At 39.0% G+C, this 27,063-nt stretch overlaps 1 protein-coding gene across 3 annotated transcripts in view; it reads left to right on the top strand.

The window, feature by feature from the left end:
• Positions 1–27,063, top strand: part of GRIA3 (glutamate ionotropic receptor AMPA type subunit 3) — a 446,082-nt gene that overhangs the window by 378,868 nt on the left and 40,151 nt on the right. For all 3 annotated transcript variants that reach the window (XR_012236014.1, XM_073599435.1, XM_073599434.1), the window contains exons 8-11: positions 2,310–2,414; positions 6,690–6,797; positions 14,282–14,488; positions 25,542–25,915. Coding sequence is in view for 2 of the 3 variants with exons in the window: in XM_073599435.1 (XP_073455536.1) it covers positions 2,310–2,414; positions 6,690–6,797; positions 14,282–14,488; positions 25,542–25,915 (794 nt within the window). In the remaining variant the exon portion in view is untranslated. The remainder of the gene's footprint in view (positions 1–2,309; positions 2,415–6,689; positions 6,798–14,281; positions 14,489–25,541; positions 25,916–27,063) is intronic.

The raw sequence follows: 27,063 nt of genomic DNA, 5'->3' as shown, positions 1-27,063 counted from the left end.
AACATCCTGCCCATATGTGATTAGGGTGATTTTAGGCACATCTAGGAGGTTCCCTGCTGTCTGTTTATTGGGGAAGATTTCCTCTCTCTTTCTTAACCATTTGCTGACCATAATACATATATATACAATGCGGGTTGAAAGTGGTTTACTGGGGTTATGGCTGAAGCTATCAACCATAAAGCCAGATTTTTTTTTTCCACCTGGCAGATGGCTTTCTCATGAAAGTGGTCCAAGCAGCTCATTAGCTGCTGGCTCGCTTTCAGAAGCAGTGGTAGGGAACAGCCCCCCTCCCGCTGCTGGCCAGTGTTTCTTGGGCTTACCGTCTTCACCGGCGTGCCCGAGAAACGATCTGAGGGTGCGGCCAGCTGGTCACATAGACAAGATTGTCTCTGCCTCTATGGCCTTGGAGGACCGGAGCTACATCATGACGCTACTTCCAGATCTGAACAAAAGATCAAACAATTTTTTTGAGCAAAAGATCAAAAAATACTTTTTTTGATCCTTTGCTTTTAAAGGTAAAGTAAAGATTTGGGGTCTTTTTGACCCCAGATCTCTCCATAAAGAGGACCTGTCATGCTTTTTTTTCTATTACAAGGGGTGTTTCTATTCCTTGTAATAGGAATAATAGTGATCCAAAAAAATTAAAGGGACAGTGTAAAAATAAACAAATAAGAAAATGTTTAAAGCACCCCCCATTTTGCGCACAGACACAAACACATATGTAAGTCACGCATGCATATGTAGACAGTGTTTATACCACACAGTGGGGTATCGCTAAGAACGTTAGAGCGAGTACCTCTAAACAGGCAATTCGCAATTTTAAAGTGGGACATGTTTGGTATCTATTTACTAAGCATAACATCATCTTTCATATTTTGCAAAAAAAGGGGCTTATGTTGTGGTTTTTTCTTTTTTTTTTATTCATTAAAGTGTATTTTTTCCCCAAAAAAATGCGTTTGAAAAACCGCTGCGCGAATACAGTGTGACATAAAAAATTGCAACGATCGCCATTTTATTCCCTACGGTCTCTGCTAAAAAAACTACATTATGTGCTTGTTTTTTCCAGGCATATACTTTAAGCTGCCAGTATCATTAGATCTCTTAAAGCGGTTGTAACCCTAAAAGAAAAAAAAAGCTTCTGTTTCTTTAAGGCATGATCTATAGCATTGTGCTTCTGCAGTGTAATTTGACCCTTTCTTTGATCTAAAATACCTGGTTGATCCTGCCTGCTCCTGTGTCCCCCTCTGTGTGATGACCACGGTAATCATGGCTGCTGATCCATGATACCGTGCTAAGTTTATGTACCTACATCATCACGCTCTCTGCTGTGAGTCTCTGATTCTCTCCCTCCCTCCCTGCCTCTCATTTCTGAAGCCTGAGCTTGAGCCAATCTTCTCACCCCCCCCCCCCCTCCTGCTGCTATTCCCTGTGGCTTGAAGGTAACATTTAAAAATAACATGCATCCCCTCTTTTTTATCAATATTCAAAGAACAGTGTGTTCATTTAAAAAAAAAATTCTAATCCTAATACCTTCTTGCACAGCACAGATGTGAGGTCACGTGACCTCCCTTTGCTGTCCAGCTGACGTCAGAGGGGAATCTCAGCCCCTCCCGCTGCTCTCCTTAGATCGGGGAAGGAGAGCCGAGGAGGACACTTTACAGCACAGTGGTGCTTTAAGAAAAGGTATTTAGGTTTAGAATTTTTAAAAAACAGACACACAGTACTTATCTGTATCTTGATAAAACAGAGGGGATGCAAGTTATTAAGGATTATGACTTTACAACCACGTTAAATATCTTTACATGATTTTCATAAAAGTAACTTCGCCTTACTGATTTTTTTTCATCATATCCTCTGCTTTATTTGGCCCATCTTGTGGCACGTTTACAATAAATGAAATAACTTTTCATAATAATAAATATCAGATAAATATGGAAAGGAAAAGTGCGCCATAAACACATATGCATCTAAATAAATTGTCCAATGAGTTGCATTATAATTAACAGAGGGTATAACATCTGTGAGCATTGGCAGTGCAGCTATAGCATTCCTTGAGGACTCTCCTGCTGCTGAGATAAAGCCTAGAGCTGTAGACATCAATTACAACTCTTTCAGAACCCTGACACTGATCTCTAGTATATACTAGTACACTAGTTAAATAATATCAGCAACTACTCCTATATGAGAACAATAGTTTTACCTGTGCCTACGTAAGTAGACCTTATATAGAAAGTAACTTTCATGGTCCTTTAATCAACCTTTATAATTATTAATAGTATCTCCTAAATATGGAATTGTTCATGTTCTAGGTTCAAGTTCAAGGAATGACTGGGAATATCCAGTTTGATACATATGGAAGAAGAACCAACTACACCATTGATGTATATGAGATGACAGCTACTAAACCTCGCAAAGTAAGTTTAATGGATTTTAAAAGCAAGTAGTGATGTGTTTTTCTGTGTTCAAAAACAACTCAACAGAAATAACATTTTACTATATTAAAAGGGGCTGTATAGAGCTTGATCTCCCTATAGTTTTGTTTGGGAAATGAACAGAGAGACTTCCTTCTAAGCCTGGGCATCTTGTGTTTATGTGCTTAGTGAATGAAGTGAAGCCATGCTCACCTCAATTTTCTAATCATGTGCATGGTAAAATCCTGGTTATTTTTAAATCTTACTGCATGTGATTGGACATTCAACTTCAATATATTCAATAAGCAAGTATAACATTCACTTTGCTAAGTGAAGATTTTCCACTCCGTCGGTACAATCTCAATGAATTTTAAGGCTTAAAGGAAATAGTGAAAGAATATTGGGGCTACCACAATTTTTCTCCTCATAAAAAATTGCCTGTCTGTGCCTGGTCTGAATAATTTGAGCCACTAGCCTAGGACAAGCATGCAGCATGGAAAATCAGAAATGTTGAACTCAATATTTGTTACAGGCCATTGCCTCAGAAATAACAAAATCTACTAAATCAGTAAAACAGTCAAATAGCTTGCATTTTCATTATGAGAAGTCAGTAATGGCAAACTTCATATTTTCTTCATAAATGTTGCCTTTAACATGTTTATGTTACAAAATACATCTTTCTTGAAGAGTTAGTTATCTTCATAGTTCAGTGTCTATCATTATAGTTATAGTGATAAGTGAATTTCAGATGTGGTCATTTAAAAATGGACTGATTTAAATGAACTTGTCTACTTAGGTGATTATAATTTGATTTTCAAATACTGTACTGTACATTAATAAAATGTAGCTATGACATTACAAAAAGAGAACATGCAGTTCTGCAGTGTTTTGTTGTGTCAGCATACAAAGGGTACAGTGCAGCAAATGAAAGTATTTGTATGCAAATATAGTTGCACTAGATCTGGTCCACCAAAAACGGATCTGTCTGAGGTATTGAAAATGTACAAAAGTACAATTACCATCTCTGAAAAATGTGAACCTATAACTGCCAATGTGTCACTGAAAATTCAATTCCAGTTGTATTGAGAAAAAAAAATCAATACCAGGTCAGCTATATACATTCACCAGTTTTTGCACAGCAAACTACACACTTGTTTGTACAATTAACATAAACTCTGCAGTGTATGATTACATCTGTCACTCAGTGCTGTCTTCTCCAGTATTTCCACCAGAATACAAGCATGCCCATACATCTTGTTTACAATTCTCGTTGTGGTATCAGGCATGTATAGCTAGCCCTAGAATAAATATATTCTCCTATAAGGCAATTTTGCACAAAATTCTGAAGTCCTGTATTGTTTCACCTATAATTAGCAGGAGTACAACTAATCAAAACTGTTTCATATATTGGGAAACACTGCAGTCGCTCACTATATTTTGAACTTCTAAAATCTTATTTTTTAAAGGAGTTTTAAAGTCTCAAGGTTTTTCACCTTAATGCATGCAATGCAAAATTGCTAGCTGATCTTGCTGTAAAGCCTCAAACACACGATCGGATTTTCCGACCGGAATTGTGTGATGACAGGCTGTTGGCAGAAAATCCAATCTTTTGTACGCTCCATCGGACAATTGTTGGATTTTCCGCAGACAAATGTTGGTTGGCAGGCTTTAAAATTTTACGCGGACAACGGTCTATTTTCAGATTTTCCTAACGTGTGTACACAAGTCCGTCGGACAAAAGTCCAAAGTACAAACACGCATGCTCAGAAGCAGGGACGAGCCAGAAGTGGTCGGTCTTGTAAACTAGCGTTCATAATGAAGACGTGGCAAATTATGAAATCTTGAAATGCAGCGCACATTCTCTTCTTCTTTAATGGGATAATAATGAAGCTGCTTTGTTGGTGATACTGATGGAGTTCTGCCAAACATATTTTAAATGGCTTTTATTTTCTAGTGATATCAAGAATAATATTATTATGCTTTTTTTTCGGTCAAATTACCACAACACCATTATCCCGTGGTTTTTAAGATCAAAGATACAACTATGTTGGTGTCCCTTGTTAATTTTGCATTGTATTTTTTTTAAATGTAACTGCCTACTCCCAAACTGTCATTTGAAGTAAAACACATAGCCAAGTATTATTCTCCACATTTTTTTATTGTGCATTAAAAAAAGAAAACAAATAGAATAAGACACGCTATCTGCCAATAGAACTTAATCAAAAAGTGCATTCTATGCATCCAAAAATATAGAAAATATACCAAATCAGATCATTATTCAATCAAAAAATAAAATAAAAGCCTCATGCATGTGTCCTGCTTCTTAATATAGGGAGTCAACAATGCCAAGAGTTGGAGAAAGCAGGGGTCCGTCATACGGAGATAATTCCGAAAATCATCCGGATTATTCTCCTGGAGCTCCCACAGCAAAGGCATATGACATAATTGGTCACGATTAATAAAGCAACCAATTTTTGGTCCAAGAACTCCTCCTCCTCCTGTTCCTGGACTGGACTTGTGTCAAAGCAATAACTCCAAGGCCAATAATAAATAACACATTATCTCCTCCGATTCAGCAACATGTCTGGTTGACAAACGGCCATTCAGAAATGAACTGAAAACTGCAAAATGAAAACCGTGAATCAACACTCACCAAACTTCTACTAACACAAAATTAGCAGAAGGAATCCAAAGGGTGGTGCATGACAACTGAACTTCCTCTTTATCGTCTCGTAGTGCGTCCAGTACATCACTACGTTTGTGTTTGTTGGCCGACAATTGTGTGCTGCTTGTATGCAAGACAAGTTTTTGGCCAACACCCTTTGGACAAAAGTCTGAGGCTTTGTCTGTGGAAAATCTGATCGTGTGTACAAGGCTTAAGACCCACTAACCAGAATTTCAAGTGGGCTCACTCAGCCCTTTGTTTACAAATTAGTGTATACAGAAATGGTATGAAGTGGCCCATAGTAAGCAGATATTAGCATTCATTATTCTGCCTAATGTGAAATAGATTTTCTTTTTGGTCACAATTTTATACAGTTCTTATTTGCTCTTTTTAATGGTTTTTAATGGTTTTTAATGTACACACACTGCACAAAATACAGCAAATGTTTATAGTATATTGTCTCCGGGTGTCTACCCAAAGACAATATAAAAATAATTTGATATTATGTTCTTAGCATTCCCTACACTATGGAAAAATAAAAAAAAAGTTTTGGCCAGAGATATAATTTAACTTATTCTTTGCTTTCAGTTCTGCTTACTGTTAATTTACCATACTTCTGTAAAAATACCAGAATGATGCTTAATTGAACTTCATATCTACCTTATAAAACAGTATCTTTGTTTTATTATGTTTTGAAAATAACATTTCCAAAATTCCAAGAAAGTTAAATAAAGGAAGCAGCGTTATTTATGGAGACAACACTTGTGAATCACATCATGTAGTACAATTCACCACTGGTCAGATGATAGCAGCAATGGTATGAGGATTATCCTGAGTACTAGCATATAACCCTCTGAAGACTGAGGCCAGGCTGTCAGTGAATGTGCCTCTGTGAATGAGATGGAAATTACCGGGGACTGGCTGCAATAGCCTCTGAGGTCGACAACCAGAAGGGGCCCACCGGGAGAAGCATCCAATGAGAACCGGTCATTTGGCATCAAGATAGCAACCCCAGTGAACTAGGATGCCTCCAGGTGTCAAGTCACATATTGTAAAAGGAAGTATTTACCTCATGTGTGGCAAGTACTACCGTAACACACACAGAGGAGCCCAATCAAAAGGGGAGGAAACAAAAGAAACTGGGGGGCATGTAAACACAAAAAGGGAGAACAAAAAAAACCTCAGTGAGCAAGTAAAACAATTACAAGTGAAATAAAAAGTAACTGGTAGCTGGTCTTTCAGCTTGGGGACATTACATGAAGGGCATAAAAAGCAGACCTGGGATGAGCATATGTTAACAGATACATCAGGACAAGTATTGCATAACTGTTGTGTAGAGTCAAGTATACAGCAGTAGAGCATGCTGCAGGGTTTTAGGCAACTGCCAGACCATCACCTCTTGTAGATACGGGGGGTACTGTTATAGGGAACTATGGTAACCCAGAGTTCCCGGATGTATAATGTATCCATGTGTCCCAGACTGTGTAAAATTTGCTATAGTGATCTATGCACTTGGCCATCCATTCCTCCAACTCTGTTTATTTTTACTTGGCCAATATAGTCCAGAATGCTTGCTTATCACATTCAGATTATGCTAATGAAATGTGTTGCAGGTTGGACATTGGAATGAATATGAACGTTTTGTTCCTGCTCCTGACCAGCAGCCCACAAATGACTCTTCTTCTGTGGAAAACAAGACTATTGTAGTTACAACAATTTTGGTAAGTCAAATTTGCTTAATTTCATTGAGAAAGCGAAACAGACACTGTCATCTCCCCATCCCCGAACAAGTTATACTCAGCCACAAGGCTTTTTTATAGCAGGAGCGTGGGGGAATGCAGTTCTGGCATCTCCAACACTAAATTTATGTAATGGCAAGGTGTTGTGGGATGTGCTGGAGGATCTATCAATGCTGGCTGCTGGGGAATATATTGTCCCCGGTGGATGTATTGTTGCGGGGGGTCTATTATTGCTGGTGGAGGATCTATTGTTGCTGGGGGTGTAATGTTGCTGTGGTTTCAATTGTTGCTGGAAGGGATCTACTGTTGATGGAGGGGTCTACAGATACTGGCTTCCGGGAGATTTATTGTTGTTGGGGAACTATTGTTGCTGAGAGGGAGGATCTGCTGTTACTGGATGGGGGTATATTGTTGTTGCCTCTCAAAATTAATTAAAAGTCAGCAGTTAAAATACTGTAGCTGCTGACTTTTAATATAAGGATACCTGTCCAGGGATCCAGTAATGTTGGCACCCGAGCCATTTCTTCAATCCACTTTGGGTGCAGGCACCAACATTGTAAGTTGTAGGCATGTGCGAGTAACGCTGCACTTTGTGAATGGTACCGCAGTCTTCTGGGACCTGTGTGTGTCCCAGAAGGCTGCGGGGGGCATTGGCCAACATACTCATAGATTGCCTTGATGATCTGAGCCAGAAGTGGGTTTAGACAGGTACCCGTTCCCCCTTCCCCCTCAAAAAGTGCCAAATGCGGCAGTGGAGGGTGCAAACAAGTGGAGCTTCCCCTTTTGGGTGGTGCTCTGCTTTAACACCACAAAATGATACTTGGTTCTCTAAAAGGGGAGGTAATGGAGGTGGATAGGGGATGGAAACAAGGGACGGTGCTCGGAGGTGGGTAGGGGCAGTGACAAGGGGTGACTCGGAAGGGGGAGTACCTGTACCTATCCTTAAAAGAGAAACCTGCTCACCCATACACACTTCCTGACTGCCTCACCACTGCAGGAATCCAACCTAAGTAAGCACTGGATTTTGATATGTCAGTGCTTACACAGATGGATGAAGTCATTCCTTCTCCCCCTTATGTGACATCCTGGGCTAGGACAAGGCAAAAGAGGCACCCACCATGGAAGCCGTGCTGCTTTAAATATTGTTGAATTGATTTATAAAAAGTATAGCAAAGGAGGAAGAGCACAGTTGTACATAGCAAGAAACAACTTTAGTTTTCTTTGGCTCAGGCATCATTCTAAATAGGCACAGGGAAAACAGCTGTTTGACCCAGTGCCTTTTTGAAACAGCATTGGAACTCAGTGGTTTTGTTGGGTCTTGGCCATCATATAGGTTGGGACTGCAAGCTGTCAGTGACAGCCAGCACTAAGCCAATGAGCTAAAATAATCAGCACCTTGGCTTCTAGCCTTGCTATACAGTGCCTAATAGAAGCTCTTGTAGCAGATCACTATAAACACAAAAACCTCCTAAAGTAAAACACAGACCCTCACTTCAAGCTTTACCATTTTGTTATGCATAAAAAAATCACACATGTAATATTTTTTCATCAGCAGTTTTTGAAAGTTATATGGTATTTTGGGGTACGTATTTAGCACTGCACTAATTAAATAAACGTTACATTGGGAAGAATTACAGGATTTTCTTTTCCTAATTGTTCACTATTTCTTCCTAATTAAAACCTAGAAAATAAAAGTATATGTATTCAAATCTGCTATCAAATGAAAGCCCTATCTGTCCTAAGAAAAATTATATATGATATGTTTGGGAAGACTACAAACCTAAAAGATATAACGTGCAGAACAAAACAGCATCAAAATGCTCTGATACTTAAAGTGGTTGTAAAACTCTGACATTAAATATGAAAAAAGCATATGTCTCTATAGTGTGTCTCAATCCAGAGCACTGAGTGTAATTTCTCTCTGCTGAACACACCCTGAGATTGTGTGAAGAGGGGTGTGTCCCTTTCCTTGAATCAGTACTCAGAGCTCTCCTCACTGAATTCCTCGGCAGAATGTAACTTCAGCTCCTGCCCTCTGCCTTCTGAAGGCTCAGATAAGCTGTATAAACTGTGTGCTTTGAAAAGCTGTAGAGAAGAGATTCAGAGGTGCAGATAAACCAGTACAAATTATGTAGGAAGATTTGTTCCATCTCTGTGTCTTACCTGAAGCTAGTCGTTGCACTGGGTATATGTAAGGGTTTACAACCACTGTAGCCTCCCTGGCGGTTTTCCAGAGTGTGGCTCGGGGTTAAAATTCAGTACCATTAGCGGTAACCCCGAGCCACACTCGGGATCGCATTGCAGGATCCTGGGGCGGCGTTACTTACCTTGTCCCCGGGATCCTGCGATGTCACCCGCCGTGTCCGAGGGCTCCGTCCTCCCCCGAAGCCTCTCCGTGCCAGGCTCCGTTCCCTGCGAGCGGCGCGACTCACGGGGGCGGAGCCTGGCGGCAAATTAAAAAAAAAGTAAAAAATCATAACACATACAGTACTGTAATTTTACAGATTACAGTACTGTATGAAATGATTTCACATCCCTTTTGTCCCCAGTGCTTTGGCCCATGCCCTGCATGCAGTTTTATATGATATATACTGTTCTTTCTGCCTGGAAACTGGAGATTGTCCATAGCAACCAAAAAGTGTCCCTTTACGTCAAAAGTGGCTTTAGACCAGCTAGAAAACAGCGATAGTAAATTAGAACACTTGCAGAATTGAGCGATAGTGAATTGTGGGGAAATTTATTTTATTACTATTTTTTTTTTTTTTTATTATTATTTATTTTTATTTATTATATTATAATTTATGTTTTTGTGTTTCAAACTTTATCATACCCGGGATATCTACTAAACTCTGGTTTGGACAGATTTAAGTGTGTTATTGTTAAGATTTACAGACCTACAATATAAAACGCCAAATTTCCATGCAAAATAATGGTACCGCTTTCAGCACCTAAAATCTGAAATAATCATACCGCCAGGGAGGTTAAGGGTGTTATAGAGAAATAATGCATGGGGATTCAAGTTGTTAAACAGCCATGGTACATGTTTGATGATAGGACAATAGAAGCAATGTGATTAAAAAGATGTAGTATAAATGAAAAGTGAAAAGAAGCCTACACGATTCACTGTTATATGTCATATGAATGATTATATTCTTCTACTCATAAAACAAAATAAAATAAAGTTGACAGGGGAGAAAGAAAAGGAACTACTAAGTGATAACAATGAATGTAAGAGCAAAGTTCAACAAAGTGTCAGACAAACTTTGAAAGAGATTAGAGAATCAAGTGTTTTATATTGATAAATAACATGAACTAAAATGTCCCCAAATGCGTGATACAATCTACAACCACTAAGACCTAAGACATTTGATTTAGTGATGGAATCAGCTCCTTATTACCCTGAATTCACATGTTTCCTCTTTGAGGCTGAGTTCACACTAGTGTGAATTGGATGCAGGTTTCTCCACATCCAATTTGCATGACAGGAGATTGGGATCAGCTCTCCATGAAACTGGTTCACATATCTCCGGGGCAGCTGCGGAGTTGCTTGCACAGGAGTCCTGTGCGTCTTTGGCTCCATTTCAGGGCCGAATTCAGGCAAAAATTTGGCCCTGATTTGTCATTGAAACAGAGAACAGGGACGCACCGGACCCCCTGCTGCGAGCTGCATCTGGCAGCAGTGTGAACCCAGCCTCATACTTTAATTAAGGTATATGTTCAGCCCAAACTTTCAGTTTCTTTTTGTTAGTTTTGAATATCAGGGCTCCACACAGGACACAGACAGAGTATTCATACACCATGGGTTACAGGGGTGTACTTTAATTGGACACTATCAAAGCTTTATAGGACACATCCTCTAAACACCTCCCCTTTAACCCTACCCCACTCCATGAATTCTTTAAGGGTGATTTTCTATATGAAGCAGAAAAGGTCCATCACCTATAGCCACAGGGTGTTATACAGGCCCAGGACCATGGTCCTTCGCTATGGAACTCAATTCCCAAAGATCCCTTGAGGTGTATGCCCACTGAGATGGCCTGAACTTTATGTACAGTCCAGCATCTTGGACAGGTAAGACCATGTATCTCTGACCGTTAATGAAGAAACTGGAATAATGTTTGGAATGTATTCACCATGCAGTGTAAGTTTTTCAAACTTGGTGTTTAATATAGACCCTTCGGAGCTTAGTCTCAAGTGATAGTCCAGGTGTTAATCACAACACTGGTCTCACACTTTACCGCTACTTCTGCCCAGAGCCCTTATAAGGTACTTAGGCGCTTCCTCCGGCTCTTTCGCCATGAGGATGTGTTACAGGAAAGCCTACACCTGGGTTACAGGGCACTCCTTATGGACTTGCTTACCCCATACTCCTTACCCTATTCAGTGAGTACCCCATAGGGGAATACCCTGACTTGTAGCTATGGTGGAGACCAGGCGAAATAAAGTCAGTGCAAAATCACAAGCGAACATATGCTCTGCTAAAGGCCTACACAACACTCAACCATTAGAGTGACAATTCCCTTGCAAGGAAGCAATAGCCAGATCTAGCACTGGCATTGAATTCTAGCTCTATTTTAGGCATGCAACAAGTGGTGTATTTGACGAAAGTGGAATTCTCTGCATCTGCATTACATTTTCTCAGACAGAGTATTGCCTTAATACAGCAATAAAATTATATAAAATAATCCTCCTGTGCTAAAAATACAAAGTTTATTAATCCAATAAGTGTGAGCTGAGCCAGCACTTTATGTGCTATTCTAACACAAATACAGTAAATCAACTAAACAAACCATAATTACATGCAGCATGTACTAGTGTTGAAAACGTAATATATACTCAATAAGTCATTAAACAAATAACCCCTTTAATGAAAAACATACATCAGTGTCATCACATCACAATAATAAATGAAAATCATAAAAATCCTACCGTTCAGAATTATATGATACTGCCCCTTATTAAAATGTGACCCAAAAGTGCTCAATCTTATTGTACCACATGTATCCCACATGCACAATATTGACACACAGCACCACTCTGTGTTCCTTTCCAAATTTATAAATACGATGGACTCTCGTCCTAAATGGTAGGACCTGGTTATCATAGTTCCATGCTGCGCCTTTCCCCTTTAAGAGGATATATGTAATAGCACCACCTCGTCTCCTCCACAGTAGTAGCCCTTCCCTTTAAAAGATGTTTGCCATGACACCACTTCTACTCTGGATGGTCTCAGAAATATTCTCCAAAGATAAAATGAAAACTATAGTGCTCTCCTTTTAAAATGCTTACTTAAGATAACAATATAAAATTGTATCTTTTACTTTATTCTCCATTCACCATTTTATTCTCCATTGTGCTAAAAGTTTGGACAGCTGAAGCTGCCTACAAAAGGCTCCTCACACATATGCCTTTTCAAGGAAGGCATCTGTTTGGTGAGGCACTTGACCAATGCAACAAAGAGGTCACAGATGAGAAGGTTTTTCTTCCACAGCAGAAAATCCCCAAACCCACTTCTTTAGGAGACCATAGCACTTATAAACACAGAGCACCTGTCTTCTCTAAACAGGCGTCAACTTCAAAACCTAAGCTTAGCCCTTCTTTTTGGCACAAGGCTTGGCCCACCAAGCCTTCCCCAAAACCCTCTTCACAATAAAGGGGCATCCTCACTCCTAAGAGTGGGGAGAAGTCTGTTACAGTTTGCTTCTAAACAAATGAATGGCGCAATATAGGACAGCAAATTCCAATAGTCAAGACTCTCAAGTCAATAATCAAGCATTTTTCCTACTCACTTAAAGCGGGGTTCCACACAAATTTTGAACAATATCTGTATGTATTCTCTTCCTTGCCTAGATGCTGACATGCCGTTTAAAAAAATTTAAATCGCCGTAATTACCTTTTATTTTTCTATTCTTCTTTGCACTTCCTGGTTCTCCTCCCGTGGGAGTAGGCGTGTTTCTAGCCTCTCCCAGACTCTGCACAGAATCCTGGGAGCTAGTCTCAGGCTTCCCAGTATGCCACTGAGCATGTGCAGGAACAAGCAGTGAATGCTGGGAGCACAGCATTCACCACATCCAGGAAATAAATGCTTGTGGGCTTCAAATGCCCACAATGAAGATGGAAACCGCCTGCAGTGAATAATATAAGTTATTCTTTCCGACGAAATCTGACACAGGCGGACATATTACACACAATATGTGAGTATGTAATGCTGAGAAGAAAAGTTTGTGAATGAACTAAAAAAAAAAAACCAACCTTTTGGACAGTGAAGACTGGTTTGCAAAAGGCATGTGAAGCCATTTACATCAGACTGGAACAGGGTGAGGTTCCTTCAACCTTCTGTCTTCCATATACAATTCCATTCATACACCTACATCTCTACCTCTGTGATTTACCAACAGTTCACACCTTCAGCCATGTGAATTGAAGGATTAACATCTGCGCAGACTTCATGACATCAAGGATGGAATTATGTAACTAGAACAGGATGGTTCTACAACTTTCACACCCCGTTTCACATCCTGTTCATGAACAATTAACATCTATCTTGACATATTCCACGGTAATAAGGTGTTTGTGGTACTCGTGTGGGTATAAATGCTGGGGTATGTTCCTGACACTGATTAGAACTAAAGAAGTGGCTTGGATGAAATACAAAATGTCTTTAACATTATAGAACATATCTAGTTGAATGTAACTACTACTTGCTATACTGTCTGGGTCTGGGTGTTACCATGGCCTCACCAGGAAGATATTTTGTCAGAGGGTTGGGGTCAATTTGCACAGCTACTATAATGGGAAGATAGATGCTACTGAAGATGTAAATCTGTAAGGGGGTTGACAATCCTGTTTTCCAGTCAGTTTTTTCTGTACCTTGTTTTTGTAAATATCTCTAAATTTTGCTTTAAATTGCATTTACTTTCTCACAGCATAACTTACTAGCTAAGTACAAAAGCATTATTTGTAATAATACATTGGTGTTGGCTCAGCCCTTCCAAAATATACCAGTACTTAATCATTTTACAAAAATTACTCCCTTTAAGAAGCTTCTCCTTGGCAGCATATCGTAATCTACAAAACTACAATGCACATCTTTAAAATTAAAGCTAATATCTACATTTTTTTGAGCCATCGATAATAATGTTACCAGAGTTTTGTCCCCACATTATATCATTTTTTTTCCATTTTTATGTTTCCTTTCCCATGTCTGGATTTTTAATTGTGACTTTGATATCATAAAAACTACGCTAGTCATAAAAGTCTGTATTTATTTTCTGTGGTTTGCATCTGCAAAATTACAGCATTCATTTTATCTACTCAGACATAGATTTATCTGATGGTGCCTAGTGCTGTGCTCAATCCTTTCATCTGCCGAGCAATAACAAGGGTGTAATAGAGCTTCTTTTTAGTAATGTGCTTTTTAATATGTTTGATCTGTTTTTTTTTTTTGTTTTGTTTTTTAAATATAGGAAAATCCATATGTAATGAAAAAGAAAAACTATGAGCAGCTAGACGGCAATGACAAGTACGAAGGGTACTGTGTTGACCTAGCTAGTGAAATTGCAAAGCATGTTGGGATAAAATACAAACTCTCCATTGTTGAAGATGGCAAGTATGGTGCCCGTGACCCTGAAACTAAAATATGGAATGGAATGGTGGGTGAACTTGTGTATGGGGTAAGTGTCTGTCTATTTTCGAGTACTCCCTTAACATCAGTAACATATTTTAAAATTACCCAGAAAAAGTTAGCTAAACTCATAAAGTTAGATTTAGGAAAATGGTAATAATAACAATGTAGAATTGTCGATTACAAGAATGAACTTGAGAGGTGTTCTTCTGTAAGTAAATACAACCATGACCCTTTAATCCTTTCACGCCTAAGGGTAAAACATATGTTAATGCCCATTGCCTAAGCACAATTTTGCAACTTTGACATATGTTAGTAAAACTGTACATATCGCCACAACTACTTTGTGTATCCAGGTGGAATATACCTTGTTTTTTTCAGGACAAATTAGTAAATGGTAATGGTAAAATGTGTAAATAGATGACTCCCGCGCTGTCTATTAAATGAAGCTAGGGGACACTGCTGCAAACACCTGTGGATCTGATCCAAACAGAAAGAAATGGTAAATGAATAAATGGTGGTATTTGCGCTGTGTGAGAGAAGATGTATGAGAAAGGCAAAAATAAAGGTGACGCTACTAATAAAAAGTAAGTGATGTGGGAATAATCTCAAACATAAATCACATAAAATTGATAATACTGATAAAAACGTGACAAATCAAAAGACATAATCAAGTTAATAAAATATTAAGTGAAACAAGAAACATAATCCAGTGCGTCAATCCACGAACACCGAGTTTATAAGCCCCTGTGTGTTCGTGGATTGAGGCCTATGCTCTTATTTTAAAAGTGAGTGCATCACTTTTGGATCTGCTTTTGTCTCATCCCCCTTCATTTACCTTATGGTATTATGCTATGAACTTTATGTTTATGTTTTTCCATATTCCTTAAACCGGCTACTGAGATTATCCAAGTGATTAAACACAGCCAGGAGGTGATCATCATACTCTGCATCTGCCATCCAATTGTGCGTCTGTGATTAACCCATGCTGTATACCTTATGGCAGTAAGGTGAGCTGCTTACAGACCCACAGGTGTCATCACTAAAGATTTGTCAGCTTTTTCAGCACTTGTGTTGGTGGTGGGACTCATTGATTACAGTTTACACAGACATTTTATTGGAGTTGTCACCCATCACTGCATTATTTTATATATATATATTTTTTTTTTTTCACTGGATTACGTTTCTTGGTTCACTTAATATTTTATTCACTTGATTTTGTCTGTAGATTTGCATAGTTTTAACTAGGATTTCATCATGCTCATTCATAAGATTAATGTTTATCTGTCTCATTTGATATTCACTTGATTATGCCTTTTGATTTGTCACGTTTTTATCAGGATTATCAATTTAATGTGATTTATGTTTGAGTTTATGCCCACATCACTTATTTTCTATTAATTATTATTATTATCATACAGGATTTATATAGCGCCGACAGTTTACGCAGCGCTTTACAACATTAGGGCAGACAGTACAAGTATAATACAATTCAATACAGGAGGAATCAGAGGGCCCTGCTCATTAGAGCTTACAATCTAGGAGGGAGAGTCAAGTTATACAAAAGGGTAATAGCTGTGGGGGATGAGCTAATGGAGAAAATAGTGCAGTTGTTAGATGGAGGCAGGATAGGCTTCTCTGAAGAGGAAAGTTTTCAGGGATCGCCTAAAAGTGGATAAATTTGGAGACAGTCTAACAGATTGGGGTAGGGAATTCCAGAGGGTGGGCGAGGCTCGGGAGAAGTCCTGGAGGCGGATATGGGAGGAGGTGATGAGGGAGCTAGAGAGCAGGAGATCTTGGGAGGAACGGAGATGGCGATTAGGTTGGTATTTTGAGACTAGGTTAGTGATGTAGCTGGGGGCACAGTTGTGGATGGCTTTGTAACTTATTGTTAGTATTTTGGTATTATTAATAGTAATAGTATTATTAATAGCATCACCTTCATTTTCTCATACACCAAAATGGTAATGGTGATTTTTTTTTTATTCTCAAAGAAAAACTGGCCCAAAATAATAGATTTTTTAAATTTAGCTGTATATATCTTGCTATTATCATAATTTACCACCAAAGAACAACCCAAAATAAATTCTCCTGATGATTACAGGGATACCACATATGTGTATGTTAGTTGTTTGTACCCGTATTACGACCCAGAAACAAAGGTGCGCATTTAGCTTTCTTTTTTTTTAACCTGCCTAAAACACACACACACTACTTGACACTGATACTATTTTTTTTTTTTTAAACGTATTCTAACCAAAATATGCAGGCCGTAAACTTTGACCCCAACCTTAACCCTAACACCTGGCAAACCTTGATCTTGTTATTTTTTCCTAATTCTTTTTCTTTTTTTCTTTTTTTTATTTTTTATTTTTATTTGATTTTTTTGTACACATTTTGGTTTGTTTACATCTTTCCTCTCCTGCAAGGATGTATCTTTCTCTTCATTCAGAACAGGAAGTGAACACAGAGGCAGGCTCACAGTGACTGATCCATCTGATAGTCAATCAGAGGCTATCACAGTGACCCGGAATGGAGAGTCCCATGGTTGGTAAGAGACCCGGCGATTGCACTTCCAGGGTGATACGCATATATGTGGCCCCACTGAAAAAAGTCCACTTTCGTGAGGCCGCATATATGTGCGGTTGGTGGGAAGGGTTTAAAGGCAATATAATCAACATATTTGATGTTCCCACAGTATTTAATATTAAAACTTAATAGGTGATGAGGATTTTCCTCTTTTTAGCTTTTTCCTAGTGTCTGTTAGTGACTGTTAGTGTATGTAACTCATGAGTATTTTCAATAGGTAAACATTCTGATTTATTGGAGTGCTTACTTAGCAGCAAGTGATTTGCTTATCTTCTTGCCTGCGGTCCCATTTTTTGATTAAACTCTTCAGGTCTGCGCTATTGCCAAATGACGGCAACAGCGCGGACCTACATTGCCGGGACTACGTCTATTGATGTCGTCCCGTGCACGAGCGGCCTGCGCGCCCCCTGCAGGGGGAGCGCGTAGCGCGCTCGGTGATCAGTGAGTCTATGAGACTCGCCTGATCACAGATCAGAGTAAGGGGTCGGTCCTGACCCCTTACCACATGATCATCTGTCAGCCAATGACAGCTGATCGTGTGATTTAAACAGAGCCGGTAATCGGCTATTTTTTCTCCTCGCGCTGACAGCGTGAGGAGGAAAAAAAAAGCCGACCACCGGCAGCCGTGAGACGGATATCAGTCCCGATCACGGCAATCATCTGTGCCCCCTGCCAGTGACACCTAGCATATAGGAGCAGTGCCGCCTACCAGTGCCCACCAGCGTCACCCAGCGTCACCCATCAGTGCCCACAGTGCCACCCATCAGTGCCCACAGTGCCACCCATCAGCGCCCACAGTGCCACCCATCAGCGCCCACAATCAGTGCCACAACAACAGTGCTGCACATCAGTGCCCATCAGTGTCACCTACCAGTGCCCATAAGTGCCCATCGGTGCTGCCCATCACTGCCCATCAGTGCCACCCATCAGTGCCGCCCATCAGTGCCCCCATCAGTAGTACCTATCAGTGCCCATCAGTGCCACCTATCCGTGCCACCCATCCGTGCCACCCATCAGTGCCCATCAGTGGCCATCAGTGCCGCCTTATCTGTGCCCATCACTACCGCCTTATCTGTCCCCATCAGTGCCGCCTTAACTGTGCCTATCAGTGCCACCTTAACTGTGCCTATCAGTGCCGCCTTAACTGTGCCTATCCTGCCCATCAGTGCAGCCTATCAGTGCCCACCAGTGCCGCCTCATCAGCGCATATCAATGAAGGAGAAAAATTACCTGTTTGCAAAATTTTATAACAAACTATGAAACATGATTTTTTTTTTTTAATTTTCCATCTTTTTTTGTTTGTTTAAAAATCCCAGCTGTGATCAAATACCACCAAAAGAAAGCTCTATTTGTGGGAAAAAAATAATACAAATTTAATTTGGGTACAGTGTTGTATGACCGCGCAATTGTCATTCAAAGTGCGTCAGCGCTGAAAGCTGAAAATTGGTCTGGGCAGGAGGAGGGTTTAAGTGCCCAGTAAGCAAGTGGTTAATAATTTCCATATCCAGATTGGTTAATGCTCCTTCTAGTAGTCACCTATGTATCTGGAATGGGCAAAGCATAGCAGCTTTATGACAATTTAGATAAACTCAGCTCAAGGTAGGCCAGGGCTACTGATTCAAGCATTACTTTTGATGGTCATACCCATTTAACCTCCCTTAACGGTGATAATGAGGAGCTATCAGTGACGTTTATTAACTGCTTGCAGTGTGTCAGACCTTACCCACAGGCTAGCACTAAGTGAGAGAAAAACAGAAAAGCACAGCTACTGGGCAGAGCTACAAAGTCAAGTCTACTTATATAATGAAGAAGTATGGTTGCTCCCACATACACATATGTACAACTTATGCAAATCTTTTTTTGCACCTATTGATATGAATATTTACATTAAAATATTTCTGTCAGGGTCAGTAATGATTATACTGTATATATTTTGAACATACTTTATTTATCCATAGGCGTGCACACAGGGTGTGCTGGGTGTGCCCGGGCACACCACAATCACCCTGTGCAGTGCCGATTCCCTCTGCTTCCTGGTGTATCCTGTCTCACCCCTGCATTGGTGCCAGCTTCTCTCCTCTCCCACTGGCTGCTGCGGGGGGGATGTTTCAGGACAGATGAGAGAATGAACACAGTGAGTGATCTGTACTAATCTGAAAATGTATTCATTCTTAGTTGAATCATAGTAAACTATGTTTACTATGCTTTCAGTTTGTGAATGAACAGGAAGCCGCTCAGCATAGAACACTTCCCATTCATTCGCTGTCCACTGCAGCTGGGGCTGCAGAGAAAGGGACTGGGGAAGCTCTGTCCTCAATCCCTTTCTCTCTGTTTAGACCCTTGATCTTTCACCAAAGCCCTTCAATGGGGCTCCTAAAAAAAATAGTAAAAAAAATAATAAAAATAACACTGTACAAAAAATACAATTGTAAAAAATAATAAAATAAAAAAACTACTGACACCGTCCACCGCCCTATTGACACCAATCTCTGCTCTACTGACACCGTCCACTGCTCTTCTGATATACACACATGTGTGTTTGTGCTCTGGAGTGCATACCCTAATGCTATAGGCTGCGCACACCAATGTATGTACTAATCCCTATTGTCCCACTATTCCCAAGATAAGCAACACCAACATCATTTGCTTATAACACTCTACCCTCCATCCCCATCTCCATTGATATAGAAATGAACATTCCAAATGTTCATGTTTAAGGGCTGTCCAATTGCACAGGTACTAAATGATGGCCAGATGGTGCAACCACCATTTTAATTTGTGGGCACCAATGTAAACAGTTTTTCAGAAAAAAATATTAGCAGTCATAGCACAGCTTGTAAATTTAACCATTTTATCACAAAAAAAAATACTTTTGCCTCATAACATGCATCTATCCATGTATCTTTTCAGCATGAAATAAGTCATTTTATAACAACCAATATGGGATTCTTATTCAAGAACATTATATTCAAATTCTTACCAAAAAACAGCTTTCCAATTCAAAAAAAGTATTTGATTTTCTTAGAGATCAGAATGTAATTTGCGCTCATCACACCAATTCACTTAAATGCATGCCATTGTTAAAAGCTACGCAATTGTACTCATTTTTTCATTTGCTTTCTTTTCCTTAAATTGCATGATCTGTAGTATTATCACAGCTTGACCTAAAATTGACTCTCAGAGAATACAACCTTTTAGTTAAACAGTAAATGAATTTTTGCTCGAAATTACTTTTCAGTCCTTCAGAGGTCATGTATTATCATGGGACTTGATTGATCTATTTAAAAGTCAATAAATATTGACTGTGCTTGCGTGTTTAAAGAGCTGGCATCATATTCAGTGTTATCAAAAGAAAAGCATTGATTTATTTTTCTCAAGTAAAATCTGCTTCCTAATGTGAATGAGTGTAATCCTATCTCATTTCTTTTCTTTTTTTTTTCTTTTTTTTTTTTTTATTTGAATGGTCCTGCTGTCCTATTATTCCCTGAAAGACTCATTTAAAAAAAGCATTTCCTCATTCTCAATCATTTTACATAACTTAGAAGAGGGAAGGCCAATATTAAAGACAAATTACCATGACTGGAGTGCTATGCTTTAACAGCCTTCAAGTTCTATTTCCATTTGTTTAGCTTGCCCATGCATTGTCGATTGTGAGTATGCAGGCCACTTCACTGCTATACAGATTGCCTGTTCAATGTAGATATAAAAACGTAATTGTAAATTGTTAACAAGCCTGACAAAATATTCACTGTTAACAGGCCTGATCCCTCTTCATCCCTGTTGGTGTTTTTTTTTTTTTTTTTTTTTTTAAATGATAACAAAGAATCTATTACCCACAGATCAGAAATGTCCACAAATCTTTGGATATGTTGTAATCACTGCAGACTCCATCTGGTCAACCAATATCAAGTGAAAAATTAATTAACCGGATGTTCATGGGTGATGACTATTGTTAGCCCAAGATAAGGCTTGGAGTCAAAGGATGTGTGTATTTTTTCAACTTGATTATAAGGCTGGCACTGGTTGGTTAATAAACACGTATGTTTGGTTGAAGCAATCATGTATCTTAATAGAAAATTTCTTGTAAGAAACATAATTTGGTGCTTTTATTTCTGACTGCTATCTGCTGTTTATTGCAGATCTTAGGGAAGGCTGTATTTTACACATGGGTTAGTATTAAGCAGCAAACTGAATGATTACACAGTATCTCACAAAAGTGAGTATATGCCTCACATTTTTGGAAATATTTTATTATATCTTTTCATGTGACAACACTGAAGAACTTACACTTTGCTACAATGTAAAGTAGTGAGTGTACAAATTGTATAACAGTGTAAATTTGCTGTCCCCTCAAAATAACTTAGGGGTGTACTCACTTTTGTTGACAGTGGTTTAGACATTAATGGCTGTGTGAGTTATTTTGAAGGGACAGCAAATTTTCACTGTTATACAAGCTGTACACTCACTACTTTACATTGTAGCAAAATGTAATTTCTTCAGTGTTGTCACATGAAAGGATTTAATAAAATATTTACAAAAATGTGAGGGGTGTACTCACTTTTGTGATATACTGTGTGTTTACATTTTTTATATAGGCTTGTCCTTTATTTGTTTGTAGGGTTTTATTTTACAGAAATGCACAATCTGACCTTTTAGGAACAGTTCTGTGCACCAGTACTTACAGCAGGATTCTCTATGTTCCACTGTTGCATTGTCTGAAGAATATACCACAAATGGATGAACACGTTTTTATTTGTAAAATAATAGAAGAAAAGATTTTCCAGCATGCTCACAGAGGGACACATCGTGTTTTACACATGGGAAACGTATCACTGGCAAGGCATGACTTGCTTTCATCAGGGGCAAAACTGGACCAAACTTTGGTCAAGTCAATTTTAAGATCTCAACCAGTCTGCCTGAAAGCTAATGTAGAGTAATCTGTCATTTTCTAAAATACCCTGCGGTGTATAGCTGATTTTGTCCCAGCACTAGCCTCTGGAAGAAATATTTTAAAAATAATGACCCTGAGTCTTGTTTAAAAATTGCTTACATTCTTTTTTTTAACATCGTACATCATCCAAACCGATTTACCTTAAAAGCTTAATGCTTGATGTTTCCTGAGTTATGGATTGTTAGCTGGCGTGAATGTCATGAAATAATAATGAATTCTGCACTTTAAAGAAACAAAACTAGTACTTTTCAGAAAACACTTGCTACATGTGCAATTTTAAATGGCTTCATTTTTGATTTATGATCTTAATACAAAAGACAAGCAGATCCACCCAGTGCAGAGAACCTTTTACCATTACATCAGATACGCAAGCAAATACTAAATGCATCTACTGCATGGTTTGATAAATTATGTTCCGTTTATCATATTATTTACAACAATGGTTTGTGCTTTTATAAGTAATCTGTGTATATACAGAGAGCAAAATAAAACTTTTGTTTAAAGGTAGAAGGGTGGGAAGAAAAACTGGCTGGAAGTTTACACATTTTTTAATCTTTTAATGTTTTATCAGTGGCTATTTCAAAATGCAATTGCTTTTATATAAAATTATTGAAAACAATCTTAAGTTTATACTGTAATATCTTTTGATAACATCTGATGCAAAGGCAATATTAGGCTGCCATTGCTAACCTACTCTTTAAAACTGCTAGTTCCCTGGCTCGTATGTTCATCCAGTAGATTAAGAACCTTTTAGGTAATTTTCCTGGAATATTTATTCAGATAAGGAGCCCGCCATATTATGACCACCATACTATTACCTTATCCCCATGCTTTTTTTAGAGTAGTCAGATCCCCTCACAGCTGTGAACTGCAGTGTTGTATAGGTTTGACTTGAAGGACTCCTGAAGCTCGCTCTTCCCATTTCTCTCCTCCTCCTCCATTAAAAAAACTCCTTGTATTGTTGTCACAGAATGCAACATGTAATATTATTATTATTATTATTATTATTATTATTATACAGGATTTATATAGCACCAACCGTTTGCACAGCATTTTAAACATAAGGGCAGACAGTACAGTTACAATACAATTCAATACAGGAGGAATCAGAGGGCCCTGCTCATTAGAGCTTAAAATCTAGGAGGGAGGGTAAAATGATACAAAAGGTAATAGCTGTGGGGGAGGATCTGATGGAGAAAATTAAAGTACAATTGTTAGGTAGGGGCAGGATAGGCTTCTCAGAAGAGATGGGTTTTCAGGGATCGTCTAAGAGCAAACAGAGGAGGAGATAATCAGACAGATTGCAGTAGGGAGTTTCATAGGATGGGAGAGGCTCGGAAAAAGTCCTGAAGGCATGAGTGGGAGGAGGTGACAAGGGAGCTAGAGAGCAGTAGGTCTTGGGAGGAACGAAGAGAACTATTTGGTTGGTATTTTTGGACTAGGCTAGTGATGTAGCTGGGGGCAGAGTTGTGGATGGCTTTGTAAGTTGTTGTTAGTATTTTGAATTTAATTTGTTAGGTGAGCAGGAGCCAATGGAAGGATTGACACAGAGGGGTAGCAGACACAGAGCGGTTGGTAAGGTGGATGAACCGGGCAGCAGCATTCATAACAGACTGAAGGGGGATATCCTATGTAAAGGTAAACCAATGAGGAGCGAGTTGTAGTAGTCGAGGCAGGAGATGACCAGGGAGTGAATAAGGAGCTTAGTGGTGCCATTGGTTAGAAAGGGATGTATTTTGGAGATTTTGCAGAGGCTGAGGCGGCAAGATTTGAACAGTGATTGGATTGTGGGGCCAAAAGGATAGTTTAGAACCCAGGATTACACCTGAAACCTTGGCATGAAGGGATGGGCAGACAGTTGTGCCATCAATCTTGACAGCGAGATCAGGGGAAGGGGCACATGGGGGAGGGAAAATTATGAGTCCGGTTTTGGATAGGTTGAGTTTGAGGAAGTGGTGTGACTTCCAACTGTCGGAGTGAGCTGAGGGGCAGAGAGATAGATTTGGGTGTCGTCGGTGTAGATATGGTATTGGAAGCCATGGGATGCTATGAATGAGTTGCATTCTGTGAAAAAAAATTAGTTTTGGTAATGGAGGAGAGGGAAATGAAGGGGAGAGCGAGCATTGGGAGTTTGTCACAATAACAGCCACTGCTTTAACCCATGCAGAGCTAGAATTTCACATCTGTGAGGGGGATCTGGCATGACTGAAGGGAGGATTTTTACAGTAAGCAGCAGCTAGCAAGATGTAGGACACACTAGAGGCAAATTACTGTATGTGGCTGAAGTTGTATACTTAAAAAAAAAATTATCTAACCTTCAGCTTTAATAGATTTATAAACTTAAGTGAAAATGATTCTCATTCTTACATTTTCTAATAGCTTTGATAACTAAATGACTTATTGGGGATGATAAAAAGAATAAAAACATTTTACTTAGAAGCAAAGTGAATATTCATTTTATTAAGTGAATGTTAATAATAAAGTTGAAACTCGTATCATGCGATCATGTGCTAGAAAAAAAAACAATTTAAAGGGTTAGTGGTGAACTAACTCACAACAACCTTTGCACACCCCTGGTCCCCGTTGCACTTACCTTTTTGGATGATTATCTTTCATTGCCCATGCTAGCTGATGTAGCTTTTTGGGCTTTTGAAAGATATGCTCTTCTGCACTCTTTTTTCTTTTGGGGTGACTCAGAGTGTTAGTGCAGTCATGTGCTGGCACTGACCAATCCCCCCTCACCACCATGATGCTACACAGTCTCCAGGCTGTGTACTGCATTTTTCAGATGCCCGAACAACTACAACGGTTGTGTGGGAAGCAGAAGATAATCGAGGAAGGTATAAGGAAGGAAATAAGTGCAGAAGAGACCGAGGGTGTGGGAAAGGTGCAGTGAGTTATATCAGCTTTCCATTTTTTTGAAAAGGTGAACAAATCTTTTAAACTTCACTTGCATGTGATTGGGTATTCAAATTAAACACAGATTAATTATTTTACAATTATTTACCTTGCAAAGGGAACATCCTCTACTCCTTTGCTAAATGAACACAGATGTCTGTCCTATGTACTGTTTAGGGGATGTCTATCTTATCTGACATGCAACAAAGAAATAAATAGGCACATCAGATTACTAATTAAAAAAAACAAAAACAATAAGTGCCACCAGTAAAATTTATATTAAGATAAGGAAAGTTTTCAAAGATATTTAAAATTATTTTAATAATTATTCATAGCTGAACTATTCATTGTATTACAATAGGTAAGCAGTAATTTAGAGGAATATTTTATTCATCCTCTCCACACTTTTCATTTCCTTTCCTCCTGCTCTTTCCGTCTCTCTCTGCCTATAGAGGTATTGTAAAGGCTAGTCAATGGGTCATTCTCTGTTTTCATTTCATATCATTATTGTCAAACACCTGTTATACCAAAGCTATCTCCTGCCTTCAATACACCAGCAAATTAAGTCCTGAACTTTTAGGGAGCTCCGGACACAGTGTTTAAAACTGTTGCTTAATTTTACTAAACAAATGTGCACTTATTGAACTATTTTCTTTGTTTTCAGAGAGCAGACATAGCTGTTGCCCCTCTCACCATTACTCTGGTACGGGAAGAAGTGATTGATTTTTCAAAACCATTTATGAGCCTTGGCATCTCCATCATGATTAAGAAGCCTCAAAAATCAAAACCAGGAGTGTTTTCCTTCCTGGACCCTTTGGCCTATGAAATATGGATGTGTATAGTTTTTGCATATATCGGAGTCAGTGTAGTTCTTTTCCTTGTGAGCAGATTCAGCCCTTATGAATGGCACTTGGAGGACACGGATGAAGCTCGTGACCCTCAGAATCCTCCTGACCCACCAAATGAATTTGGGATATTTAACAGCCTTTGGTTTTCCCTGGGTGCCTTTATGCAGCAAGGATGCGATATTTCTCCAAGGTTTGTTCCCTATCACTCCATCACCTTCTTGCATTTTATGGTCATACACTGACGCCATGGTGTATATATGTTAATTTTATCAACCATTTTTAATTCAGTTATTCTTGCTTCACAATTCACTCAGTGCTAAGCGTCATCATTAAATCATATTGCTAGCCACCATCACCCATGTATAATTGGTATGAGACCAAAACCCATTATACATGCCAATTTAAACTTATATTCACCATGTTGAGACTGTAAAATGCATAGGGTCTTTTTGTTTCAGCAATGCTTGGAGGTCTACCGTGTTTTTGCTGCATATCTCATTTTACGGTCATCTGCTTGGTGCATATAACATATGTTGCTATGCAAAAATAACTTCTTGCTCTGAAGACACATGCAGCAGCATTTTATTACCTCTGTCTTCATGCTTTTCATCTCATGCATTTGTCTCTTCATTTCTGTCATTGCATAACTTGCTTGCACTCTATTTCTGTTTTGTTATCTGTTCCTTTGTTAATTTTCTGTCTATTGAGCTTTTACACTGCTATTGGCTGTTAAATCTTCTTTTTATGCAATACAACCTTTCTTTTATATTGGCATTTACAAGCTACAATTAAATTGCCTAAAACTGCACTATAACAATAATAATTGCAATATTTGTTTTAAGTTTATCTTCAAACTTTGACTTTTTAATAACATTTTTTTCAGGCTGCTTTATAGAGACTTCCTGCATCTGTCAGAAGTCCATCACAGGCTCTTCATACTTATTTGGGACATCAGCATTGTGATATCCCTGCCATTGCTCTTGCATTTTTTCCTGGCAATGTTTAATTAATAAACACTTAGCTCAAAAGACGAGTTGTCTTACTGCCACTGCAAAGGGGAAGGAGGGAGAAACGGTGGAGAGAGATGCCAGTGGACACTGCAGCTGATGGAATATCTCAGAAAGGACAGTTGTTATTGGAACAAGTGTCCTAACCTTTTCAATCAATTGTTCCAAGTTGACAATTGTTTGCCTGACCTGTAGACATGTCACCTGATCTGGGCTAAAACAGCAGAACAGGATGTTGTTTCATGTCTCTAGATACATTTGCTCCTCCCCCACAAAACTGGGTGTTTACACCCCTTTTGCATTGTCCATTATATATTGTAAATTTAAAAAA

This window comes from Aquarana catesbeiana, linkage group LG09 (assembly GCF_042186555.1).
Source record: "Aquarana catesbeiana isolate 2022-GZ linkage group LG09, ASM4218655v1, whole genome shotgun sequence".
Lineage (NCBI taxonomy): Eukaryota > Metazoa > Chordata > Amphibia > Anura > Ranidae > Aquarana > Aquarana catesbeiana.
Note: the sequence above shows the minus strand (reverse complement) of the source record. Positions and strands in the feature narration are given on the sequence as shown.